Here is a 13,134-nt window from a genome sequence, read left to right on the forward strand (position 1 = left end):
GTTCGAGCTGTCGAGAAGTTTCCAATCGATCATACTAATTCCACTGGTCTCTTCCTCGCGACAGAGTCGTAAACCCTCGATAGGTTTTTTCCCTAATCGATATTTATAAACGCGCGAAAACAACGCGTAGGTTGCAAAAGCATCTGCTCGAGTTCACTGTGAAACGGATGTCACGATAAAGGTTTTATCACGTGAAACTACCGATTTACGACTGTATCAGTTTCCATTTGGAACGGTGCCAAACAGATAATTATTTCAAAGTGCAAAGATCGACGGACTTGCAATGCCTCGAGAAGCTTAACAGTTGTATTATTCGAGAGGAAACTCTAATAATAACCTGACAATTTGATTACCAACATTTCATCCTTCGCTTAATCGTTATTTCGTAGCGGCCAGATACAGTAAGAAATGAGAGGAACTGTGAAGAAAATCGTTTGGAAGAAAGCATTTCGAAAGTGTTCACATTGAATTTTTGTGCATCTCGGTTAAAATTAAGTGTGATAATAATGTATTCGGCTAAGTGTCGAGGCGATTGAATTGCATAAATTCCACGTAAATGTGTAAACAATCGATAACAATTCTTCAATGAAAAAAAATATTTATAAAAGTATACAAGATTCTGAGAAAAAAGAAACAAGGTATGTACATGTGCAGTGATAAGAAGAAGAAGAAGATCGGCGAGAAACTAGGGAACTGATAAAATCAACGAAGCTGGAGCCATGCATAGTCACGGGTCGGAAGCAAATACCAATACTAGCGATAAGCAGGATAATTAATGTAACCAGTTGTAGGTGGGGCGGAGAAAACATGATTCAGGGTTTATCGCTAGCTCGAGCAATCAAAAGCGCCGTCTTACCTCTTTAGAGTAGCGGAGCTTAGATATTTAGGACACTCGCTCGATATTGCACGATGATTCTGTTGACGCTGCTACGATGGACTAGCTTTAGTAAAGGATGGAACGAATTTCTACCAATATGGTAGAATCGATTTTCTCGACCATGGAAACAAGCAAAATGTATATCCTTCAAATTCCTTAGAAATTACAGTTTTCCAACGATCGATCGAAGGTGAAAAAATGACAACCAAAAAAAAAAAAGGCGGGAAAAATAACAATTCTTCGATACGAAGGAAAAAAGGCTTCGATTATTCTGTTACCGATGCAAGCCAACGACGGTTTCGATCATGGTTAATAACTGGGGGAAATTATGCGGGGTGCCAAGCCAATTAGAGACACTTTATCAAAAAAAAAAAAAACTTTTCCAAGGATCAAAAAAGAAAAAATTCATTTCATCAGGTCAAATATCACACGGTGTTCTTACCTCGTTCAATGCAACGCTCACGGAGGAAGAAACGCGATGACTCGAGATGACCGACTGATTAATCGCGACAATTCAGGACACTTATCGTGGCGTGGGTCAATTACGAGAGTCTTTCGTAATAATTAAACGTCACTTTGACCGACCTCCGATCCACGAGTTCACGAGGACGACACTTTGAACGCGTTCATCGCTGGATTGCAACTGGACGTTGAATACAAAACGATTCTCGAGGATTTCCCCGTTTTTACGTCGAAACTCGTCGAGAACGAATCGAAGCTTGTTTTCCGTTACGATCCTGGGTTGTTACGTGAAAGCAAAATCAGCGGAAGACAGTTTGAAAATTTATACTGTTTCCCCTTTATTTACGATTCAGACGTTTCGAATATACGTATAGCAGAATTTCCATCTGTCATTTCGAACAATTCGGGGCGACGAAGACAATGGTAGAGAGAGAGTGTGTGATCGATGTGTTAAAATCTTAAATTCGATATCGATTCTCGGTAGCGTATCGTTCATATATATATTTAATTGAAGGCATTCGACAATGATTATCGATGGGTTTGTTACTCGTGCGTTCGTTCGGGATTCTTTTCTTTTCCTTTTTCGAAGCAAAAGTGAACCGTGAACAACTTTCCAAACTTTCATCGTACGCGGAGCACAGAAAATAAATAATTCGAAAAAGTCGATAAAAAGCTTGCCGTATTTTTCAGCGACTTCGATTCAATCGTGCTTCGAAATCCCGTTTTTCCCAAAAGGGAAACAACTGAATGCTGTCCGCGGTTACGATGGAAACAGGACACGACAAATTTCTCTGCCCACTGAATTTTATATTTCATTAACCACATACGCCTCCCCCAAACGCTACAATCGATTGTTATCCGCTAGTGCGCGTCAAGTGTCGACAGGTCGTGCTAAGATCGGTTACAAGTTAATCTAAAACGAAGTCTTACGCTCCAAGAGTATTCCAATAGTACGATGATACACATATATATATAATCGCGATAATTCTTTCCTATCCGATGGCCCTCTACTTATTCGTTCGTTTTCGTTGGCTCGAGTGCGTTTAAAGAATATCGCCGATAACGTTCTCGTTCACGAATTTTCTTATCAAAATATCTTACGATTTGTATTTTGCGCGAGGCACCGATCGATCGCATTAGGCATCGGTTTTAGGTCCAGATGATCTATTCCCTGTTCGTTCTTTTAGGCCACACTACACAATTATTCACCGCGACAAAAATCAACTTCCGTATCCAACTGTTACATCGTTTACCTCCGGCTACCTGATCTAATTCTACTCGATACTGGGAGGCGGGGGGGTTATTATGTACGTTTTGCTCCTGCGTCGTCTATTTACATCGTTTTAGCTATATGGGGTCTCGCGCCTTCGTTTCCAGCGAGATTTGTGCGTAATGGCGGATAATAAATACGTGTGGAAGCGATAGGCGAAGACGGGTTATATTATCCGGGAGTCGTAAGTGGCGGGATTTAGTTTCCCGACAGATTCTAAACGCGAGAACGATTTTCCGGGATTTAGTCGGAAACGACGATACCGCGGTGTTCGTTTTCGAACGATCGCTCGATGGATGACCGACGGTTGAACACAGTCGAGACGATGATCGGTGGCACGATAATGGAATTGTTCAGGTAGTTGTACGATATATCATAAGCTCGTCGAGAGAGAAATCTCTCTCTACCTCTCGATTAGTTCGAATCGAGTAGCAATTCCCACCACTTAGACGCCCGATCCTCCGAAGCCCATTCTTATGTACAAGATCTAAATGGAAGTTAGACGAAGCTGGGTCTAACAAATGGGGCGAGAGACAATGTGCTACACACGAGGATAGCCAAAGAGACGAACGATTCTCGCTTCCCTCCCTTTAAGACTTCCTCGGGGGGCTGCTAGATTGCTGATCGATCCTAACCTCGGTCGCTGAGCTCTGCTTCTCATTCACGCGATCCACGGTGATGAACGGCGTCACTGGAGGTGTCGTAGGTGTCTTGCCCTGAGGTACCACCACCTTTTCGCAAATTTCCACCACCGTGCGGCGTCTTTCTGCATGCAGTGTCTCTTCGGCCACTGTCGCCTGGTGTTTTGTGCTTGACAAGGGGGAGGTGGGGTGCTTGGCGACAGGCGAAGCCAGGGGCGATTGTTCCAGATTCGAGGAGGGTGAACTGGGGACGTTCGAGCTAGACGTGACGTTTGAACAGACCGGGACCGGGATCTCTGAAGCTTTCGGGAATTGCGGCATAGACATCGGACTGGTTGGACTCTTAACGTTCGACGTTCTCGCTTTCAGCGACAGAGTTTTTGGGGAGGACGGTGAGATAGGCGGGCTCAGAGATGATGTAGAACTGGTCGGTGAGGATTTCGCGCCTATTGCCTTTCGAGGAAGAGGAGTGGGAATCTTCGATGCAGCCCGCGGTGACGCGACCGGTGTGGTTTTCGAGGGACTGTTCGAGGCTGAGGTAGCGTTTGACTCTAACGGAAGGTTCGTTGGAACTGCCGCCGTCCTGGCAGGTGACAGAGGACAACTGTCTACTACGACGGCAGAGTCCAACGACGTTGTCGACGAGCTTGTTACTTTGGTCGAGTCTTCCTTCGAGAAGCTCTTCTCGTCAACGCCGAATTTACATTCTTGCTCGTTCGTGAAAAGTTTCGTGCTCGATGTAACGGAGCTCGACTCTTTAACGGGCGGAGAATCTACCTTGGTCTCGGTGACGTGCTCTTTGGAGACAGGTAACTTCGGTTTGGGAAGCGTTTCGGGAGGTGTTCGCCGCGGAGGTACTTTGGGACTTTGATAAACGATCGGGCGACTCGTAGCAGGACAGGAACGGAGTGTACTAGAGTTAGTAACCTCTATGTGTGCCTGCGATTGTGATTTGTTAGTCGACAGTTCCCCAGAAGTGTCAGCAGTACCCTAGAGAACCAAAGAGTTATTGGATAGATCGTACTACCTGCCGTCCCGTAACCAAAACAACATGAATAGGTTATGATTGAAAATTGCGGTTGTTACAACATAATGTTCGAGCTGCAGTCGTAAAGTAACACATCTTTTTAATTCACTTTAACAGCAATGAAGGATTATAGATCATGATTGTATGAATGATTTGAAGCTTGAATTTTTCCCGCTATATTATACGAGGGTGAGCGAATAAATAAGTTACACCACCCCGCTAACTTTCGTATGTTTGACCAAATGAAAAAATATTCGGCTGGAAAGCACTTCTACACGGACGGCGAACTGACGGAAGCAATCTTAAAATAGTTACGGCAAATTGGACGGAAATTTTTTGAAACCACAATTCGTAAACTGGTTCCTCGTTACGACAAGTGTTCACAGACACTCGGCGACTATGTTAAGAAGTAGTAGCTGGTTGTCAGTTTACATAAAAGACATTCTTTTCGTTCGTTCGTATTATTTTTACAAGGATAGCGTGACTTATTTATCGACTCAGCTTCGTAGATCAAAGAAACGGACAATTAACACGTTATTTGACGACTGTGTCCTTTCACGAACTAAACCGACCCGAATAATTGATCTCTAATTACCAAGTTACAATGACACATAAGTAGAAAAAAGATCCCGCGATTGACAAGCAACTCAACTTAGATAATACCCCATTCAATAGACTCACTTTTACATACGCCAGCCAAGTCGGTATAACGACAACTAAAAGTATATATATCCAGTTGGCATGCAACACCATCGTAACGCCTTACCTTCTTTGCTACTACTGCTTCCGGTTGACTGGCAGAAGTCGTCGAGATCTCGTTCACGGATACAGCGATGCTCTGTTCAGCGACAATCTCGTTCGGTGTCTGAACCTCGCGAGGTTCCTCCGGTTTCTCCTCGATCACCTCTTGCCTCTCTATGATCGTACTAGCGTGCACGATATCCTCGTCTACCGGCTCGTCAGCTTGGCTCACCGAACAGCTGACGTCAGCGGTGTGAATCCCTGAATCCTCGCGATCTGTATCGTTCAAGAGTTCGGCGGACGACGAAGATGCCGGATAACGTCTGCCGTAATCGAGCTCCTCCAAGCTTTGCACGCGTTCGAACGTGTCAGGACCGCTAGAAGCGTCTGCGTCCAGAGAATCCAGGCTTCTATGGAAGGCGGCTCTTGGCACGCGATACTCCGAATCAGGCGACGAGCTTCTCTCGCTAGGAGTCGAGGTGTCGATTCTGTTCTCCTGATCCCGGAAGCACAACGAATGCTTGCCCACGGACGATCTCTTCTCCGCCGACTCTTTGCTCCTAGCCGCGTCCAGAGCGCTCAAACGATCCTTTATCGTTCTGGCGGACAATTCGCCATTGTGTCGGGATTCGTGAGCTGTGCCAGGTGGCGCGGATGACTCGTCGCTGCTGCTGTATTTTTCCAGAGTAGACAATCTTTCACGTAGCGGTCTGACTGTCTCTAGTTCCTCGGTGCTCAGCTTACGATGAGAGGAAGAATTCTTGCTCTCCCGTTCAGACGCCTGTTTCTCCAGATGAGATAATCTCTCGCGGATCGTGCTCATGTCGCCGGACAATCTGTTCAACGCTTTGCCGCTCTTCTCTGTGCTCTCCGCTTCGTGCTTCTGCTTCTCCAGATTCGAGAGCCGTTCCTTGATCGATTTCGTTCCGGTGAAATCGCCGGAGAGCCTGTTGTTCAGTTTACTCTCGTTGCTCTTCTGCGACGCTTTCTCGAAGATCTCTCGCCTCTTCAGGATGTCGACCTTGACTACCGGTATAGTGGACTTGGCGTCCTCGTTCAGGCCTGTTTTAGAGCCGTTCGTCGACGATTTCGCGTTCTCGAGCTTCGCGTCCAGACTGGCCAATGATCGCCTGGGTATGTTCTGCGACACTCGCGACACGTAACCACGAATCGCACCCTCGTACGTGTATTCCTCTGGTTCTGGGGAGCTGGTAGTCGCTGTTGTCGCGGAATCGTACTCCTGGTTGTTGTTGTTGTGACTATGGTTGCTGTGAAAGCCATTCCCGAACGGTTTCTTCGTCGTCGTTGTCGTTGTTGCCGTCGTGGTCGACGACGATGTCGTGATATCGTTGCCGATCACGCTCTCGCTTGGCACGTTGTCCACGTCCGAGTGATTCTTCTCGATCTCGCTGTCTCTGTCGCTCTGCAAACGATCGTACGATGATAATGCTTGCTTATTTATTTATTTATTTAAATGGTTGAAACCGTTCGTGAATACGGAACAAGTTTGATAGAAAGAGTTTCGAAGAGGACGAACGAGTCTCAAGAGTGTGCATATTAAGCTTCTACGTTACAGGGGCATAATCACGATCGAGACGATATTGTTAACCATTCGTCGTGCAATTTTAAAGAGATATTTTACAAGGAACGTGAGACGCGGAAGAGTATGTACCGGTAATCTCGTTAATCTTACCAAAACACTGTGTGTGTCATCGTGTGTGTCGCCGCTAACCGAGCTCTTTCCGCTGCTGGTGCCTATACCAAGGTCACTCAGGTCATTGGCATCTTCCTCGTGGTACATGGCCAAGCTGATGCTCAGTTTCCGACCCCTATTGCCCCTCTCTTCCATCATTTCCGAGAAAGTCTTGCTTCGACGACGCTGCCGATCGTGTTCCTCCAGCTCGAGTTTCTTCACCTCGACCACCCGCTCGATGATGTGCTCTTGACGCTTCCTTCGACTACTCTTCCAGTTGTCCAGATTCTGAATGCACGACAAAACCGACGGTTTAGCACTTGGAACGCATGGAAGCAAGCATAGTTGGGAGAAATTTTTTTAACATTTTCTTACTTTACTGTGATTTATGCAAAAATAGAATTCTACATATTTTCTAAATTTCTTCAAATAGGAATTTTTATTGTCTTTCCTTTTACTGAAATTTTCCAAGTAGAATTTTGTTAATTGTCTTACCGATTGCCAATCTTCGGGGTCATCGCGAACTTCTTGCTTTATTTTCTTTACTTCCTGGACCTTTTGCAGCTGCTCTTGAGCTGTACGATACAAAGAGCACGGTCCAACTTTGACGAACTGAAGAGGATTAGTCGCTTGCTTAGGAGGCGTTTTTAGGGTCGTCTTTAATTTTGGCGGCTCGTGTGTGATCTGAAATAACAGATGAGTCACATATTAAGCACGTTGTTCTGTAATTTTCTTAATGACTACTGTAAGCAGCAGTAGCGTTTCTTTCGAAAGAACAATTCACGAGAAAGGCAATTTTACATCCAATTTAATCGACGAACACGTCTCGAACCTGCTCGCCATGGGAACAACGTCGAGGGTGCAGCTCTTATGGAGTGTAACGATCAGTCATCGTTTCGAGGATCACTTAAGAAAGAGTGGGTCAAAACGAGTCATTGATTACTGAAAGGGGAGAAAGTGCTGTGATGGAACAAAGACGCAAGTGGCCATATCGTTGCAGTCAATTTATAAAAAGAAGAGAACTCAAGTAGCCGTGTCGTTCATGCGACGTAATTTGAATAATTAATAATTACAACGAAACCTTTGTGCTACAATTTAATTAAAAGGATTTTTTTGAAAAATTACAAGCTGAAAGAAATGATCACAAAAGAGGGGAGGAACATGAGAAAGATAAGCATGGAGATAAAAATAAGAACGTAGAGCGTGTATAGGAAAAAAGTAATCGATAGTGAAGCAAAAAGGTTTGTTACGGCATCGTCGGTCAACCGGAAGCGGAATCACGCTCCTATGGTATTAAGGCTTTCAAAAATGAACATTGTCGAACGAATCGCTGCGCGGTAGTTAGCGACGATTGTCGAGCGAGGCAGTTGGAAAATTGCGTTCCTTTGTCCCTTTAACTCTTTCATGCGCTGCGAACCTGTTGAAAGCGTTACCAGCGACGTCCTTTTAATTACTCGCGTTTAACTCGCGCGCTATTCTTCTCGCAACTCAGCCAAAATGCGCAGAAGTGTCGTAATTGGTCGTTCCATTCAGAAACCACTTGTCGTTGTCTTCTATTTAAATTTCGAACTCGTCGGTAATTTCTCTCGAAGACAAGAATATTTTCTCCTGTGGATCGTAAAGAACAGTCTATAAAATGACGCTTCTATTCTTTCTAATCTCGTTTTTATCGCTCTTAATAAAGATACGCCGAGCTGATAGCCATATAATCCGCACAGTATGTGAAAAGGAAAAAAAACGCCGAACCAATAACTCGCGGATCAATTTTAACTTTTAATTTTACCGCATAGCAGGTGTTTCATGAAACTGATAAGGAGGTGATAAAAAGTGGAAAACGTGGGATAAAGTTTTTTGATTGCTTGCCTAGTTTCTGAGAAAAATAACTTTGAGCGGGTTTAAGTTAAGTTAATCTATTTTACAAAACAACGTGAAGCAATTACTTTTAGTATAGGTAGTGTGCAATTTGTCAAAATCTTCACACCCTATGTGTAACCCAATACCTAAACCTAAATAAGTATGCACTCCATTCATTCGTTCGAGCATTTTTCAATCGCTCTATAAACCTCATTCAGCACTGTCATTCATAAAGTTTATTAATTTCTACACTACAATATCAATGTTAAATAATATTTCATAGTATAATTTCAACTATCAATCAGTGGTACTTTCAAATTCACAATCATTTTTCTCAAGCAAAATCCTAAGCAAAAAGTCGAAAAACTGTATTCCACAATTTTTACTTGCGTTTCCTTATAAGGAATCACATCATAATATTAATAAATGCACTTTTGTACATATTCAAAACCATTTTCCTCCAAAAACAAAAAAATTATTCCACAATTTTTACTTATCCTTTTCACAAGGAATCACATTCTTGTCAGTTGCGTTACGATTCACCGGAAACTCTCTATTCGATATTCCTCCACCGAATAGCATCTCTCAATTCCACAAAATGCCTGGAAAACGAGACCTCTCGAACGTATCCATTCATAGTCTACTTATATACGTTGTCCGTTAAATCTCCAACTTCCTATCAAGAAACTGAAGAAGAAACGGGGCACAATTTCCTAAAGCATTCATCGGGTCCATCCCCCAACGTCTCCCGCCTGTCTGTCTCTTCCTGCGGAAACGACAGGCGCAGAAAGGATACTCACCATCCTATCGTTTCGCCGCTCCGTGGCGGCGGTCTGCGAGGCAGGCATCCTTCGTTCCTTCCTCCTTCTCTCTCTTCTTCAAGGGAACTCCTCCTCTTCAGTGTAGCACGACTGCTCGCACGGTCGGGCCCATCCTACGCCTCGTCCCTGCAACCGATCAACAGGAAATCTTATTAACTGACGAACTAACGGGAAACGAACGTCTCACGGTGGCGGGAGCGTCGCGGAATCGAGAAACGCCACCGCGAGACTTTCTGAATGCTATCTGATTTCACGGTAAGACCAATGGAACAAAGTTGACGCAGGAGCGAGGATAGAGGCTCTGAGAGGAATAGGGGTTTTGTAATTATTTGGCGAATGACAATTTTTGAGTGTTGTTTTGGAAAACGTGCGGTGTGCAATCAAAGTTCCTTACGTATTTCACTTTTCTTTTTTCTTTAATTGAGAGATCAGGGTAACTTGTGAAGGTATGTTGTTCTTCTCACCGCCTTCTATTCTAAGATAAGGAATTATTGAACTTAGAATTTGAGAGATTTTGTTATATACTGTATTATGGAAATTTAAGTGTTTTTTACGTTTGTGTATGTGTGTGTGATATGTAGTGAGTGGAATAAGCATATTCTACACAGTATTAGGTAAAATAAATGCAATTAACACTACGTCGCAGCGTCTTCTACCGAAGAAAATTATCCCCTGGCTATCTTTGAGACGCACAGTGTTTGATCGAGACATTCTTCTCAACATCCTCCTCCAGTCTCCCCGGGGCGAAATTGAAAGGAACTGGGCGCAACGAGGGGGAGAAATTTCTTGAAAAGGGACACGACAAAAGGAGCAATTAGTCTTGAAGAAAAACCGAGCAATTGCAGGCTCGGAGACAAAACTCGGAAGAGGGAAAAATATCGAGGCGAGGGAACAATAGAAATTGAAAGAGGACTCTCTCTACAATAGAGAAAAAAAGGCTTGGCACAAAGGCAAACCCCGAGAGAACGCACGAAAGCAGATAATGAAAGGAGACCGGAAGACAGAAGAGCGATCGCGTCTATAAAATCGATAGAAGAATTGACAGATCGTTAACGAGATTGGTGGCTGCGTGAAATCTAAGGGATGGTAATCTAGTTAATCGTACACGGGCAAGAAAATTGACGAGGTAAAGAAAGAAAACAGACGACCACGAGAGATACACGAGAGAATTTAAATTACAATACTTACGATACTTTGTAAAATAATGTTTCAACTTCTCGTTCAGATAACATGAAACCAGACGAAGATCAACACAGGGAAATGATCCTCGTTATAGAATTCCCGTGGAACAGATGAAAAACCGAGCGAGGGAAAAGGGAAGAACGCGAGAGTTGGCGTAAAACTGGTTCAGATCCCAACCTCGACAGGCGTAAAGCGATATTGAAGATTCGCTCGAGATCTAGGAAAATCGAGCAACGCGAGTGACCGTTTTATCGAAACGGGACGAGAAGCTGGAGGACTCGACTGCAGCCGCTAATGAACTGATTAATTTACGACGTTTTTCCGCGACGCAGTATGTAGAAACGGTAATTAATAGAGGGACGATTGTAACGAGTATTTTGTTGCATCACGTTTGTAACAGTCGGTCAATAATGATAAAGCTGGAGAAAAATAAATCGAGAGTAATGTTGTTTGCGATATGTCAGGGAATATTTTCCATTCGCATTTTTCTTCAATAGTTGTGGACACTTCACTTCCAGCTGCACTTCGCGGACGTCGCGGTTGTTCTTTAGCGATAAGCTAACGATACGTCTTAATTAGAATCTGACGACGCAATAGTTGCGTAATTTGAATTCTCTATTTTCAAGTTTATCTCGCTTAATTATGGAAGCGGAAATATTTCTAAGTTTGATTTTTTCTTTTTATCTCGACGACGATTTTTTGGGGAAAATGTGTTTGCATGTTACAAAGCTTCCGTAGAGAAACGCCTTTTCGTACACCGATATATTTCTTCCGGTCCTCGTTTCGCTAGACCCGCACATATCGCTCGTCGAGCAAATATTATTGCAGAGCGGCTATGTTTGCGTGGTGCATCCGTTGGGAACGTTCTATTTCGGACGCAACCACAGCTTTCGCGATCAGCTGAAAGCATTTCAAGGCTGTTGATTTTTGCGAGCCAGGGAAAAAGTCAAGCTGGCGTGGTTCTTTGAACGCTCGAGGAACGGCGGAGAAAAGCGAGAAAGAAAAATTGCTGGTTCTTATGAACAAACAAAGCTTCGCGTAAACTTTCCAGCGTACAAGTTAAAGCAGATTTTTAAGGAATGGGAGAAAAAGGAAATTCTAGCATTTGAGAAAATTTAAATAAAATTTGAAAAAGCACGCGAAGAATTGACGAACGGAAGCAAAGTGTCAACGATGAAACTATACGAAGCAAGTGATTAGAAAAATAGTAAAAGTGGCGGCAGCGCAGTTTGTGAAACGTTTGCGTAATAATTGAAGAGACAAATCGAGACAAGTGTTATCTAAACAATATTGATGATGTGCAAACCAGGGGAATATCGTTTTTACGTGTACACATTAGATTCGGTTATTTGTTAAAGGAAAGTGTCTTTCAATCTACCGATATGACGGATTATGTCCGCTGGAAAATCACAAAAACGCCTGATCGCTACGTAATAACCAGGAAATTAAGAAAACTCCCGTGGTACGGCATGAATAATCGGTAATAGCTTCGAAGCGGCGGAGCGCTAATCGTTGAGAAGGAGAATATGCAAAATCACGTGTAACCGTACGCAACCTTATTTATTCACGGAGAGGAGTGTTCATTACGAAGGGCGTATGTCGTGGGAATGAAAAGACCGACCACCGCACCCTTAATGGTTTCATTTCTTCAGGAATTATATCGACATTTTCACCATAAATCTCGCGTTTTTTCCCTCCACCGTGATTTTCCATTTACGTTTAATATCTATTTATAGCTCTTGATTATTGAATAATAACAGCGCGCTACTCTTACGCCTCTGCGATCGGATATAAGTGTACTTTAATCACAGAGCACCGCAATTGCTCTCTCTCTCTCTCTATCTGCCTAATTGTGAAAACGACGAATTTACACGCGTCGACTTTTTTCTCTTTTTATTTGCAAAATTGATTCTCTAGAGAATCTCCATTTCTCCGTTGAAAATTTACAATTATTACTCGAAAGGACAGGCAAGTCCATCGTCTGACAATTCTGCTCTTCACGAGCCAATGCATCCAATTCGTTGAATGCATGGATGATTCCATTGGCCGTAAAAGTTTGCCGGTATCGCGTAGCTACTGTACCATAAAATTCAACGTTAACATGAAATAAATCCCTTTGTGCCAGCAGGATGAAAACGAGATGGTACTTCGGCTCGGTTCGATGATAAAATTTCAGCCACGGAGACGCCACTGACGCTCGTTTTTAGTAAGGTCGGGGAAATTTACGGACAGGAAGAGAACGTTAAAAATACGTAAGAACTATGAAACACCGCCGATTTATCTTCCCATAGATCATTAACGGACAGTCGTAATCGTTGCGAGAGTATTTTTAAGCGAAACAATGCACGAGGTTTATAGACGTTTACGTTCACCGGGGCTTTTACTTTCGGCCGTGCTTCCTGTTTTTCAAGGGTTACCGAGTGCTAATAAACGCTACGTTTGTTTTCTTAAAATGTTTATTTGCCTAAAATAGTACCGAGACTGCTGGTTTAGATATTCCTTAAACAATACGTTTCTTTTCCTGATTATATTCTGAGTATTCCATTTGCGAGGTGCAGTGATTTAA

At 43.4% G+C, this 13,134-nt stretch overlaps 1 protein-coding gene across 7 annotated transcripts in view; it reads right to left on the minus strand.

Moving 5' to 3' along the window:
- LOC108576145 (uncharacterized protein CG43427) overlaps nucleotides 1-13,134 on the minus strand; it is a 164,498-nt gene that overhangs the window by 11,337 nt on the left and 140,027 nt on the right. For 5 of the 7 annotated variants that reach the window (XM_017939083.1, XM_017939079.1, XM_017939082.1 and 2 more), the window contains 5 exons: nucleotides 9,366-9,512; nucleotides 7,207-7,395; nucleotides 6,712-6,999; nucleotides 5,044-6,441; nucleotides 3,245-4,240 (listed from right to left, as the gene is read on the minus strand). In XM_017939083.1, the coding sequence (XP_017794572.1) occupies nucleotides 3,245-4,240; nucleotides 5,044-6,441; nucleotides 6,712-6,999; nucleotides 7,207-7,395; nucleotides 9,366-9,413 (2,919 nt within the window). In that variant the 5' untranslated portion in view covers nucleotides 9,414-9,512. Of the gene's footprint in view, nucleotides 1-3,244; nucleotides 4,241-5,043; nucleotides 6,442-6,711; nucleotides 7,000-7,206; nucleotides 7,396-9,365; nucleotides 9,513-10,574; nucleotides 10,751-13,134 lie in introns of those variants that run through there. The other 2 variants (XM_017939081.1, XM_017939085.1) reach the window with 2 other exon arrangements.

This window comes from Habropoda laboriosa, unplaced genomic scaffold (genome assembly GCF_001263275.1).
Source record: "Habropoda laboriosa isolate 0110345459 unplaced genomic scaffold, ASM126327v1 scaffold333, whole genome shotgun sequence".
NCBI lineage: Eukaryota > Metazoa > Arthropoda > Insecta > Hymenoptera > Apidae > Habropoda > Habropoda laboriosa.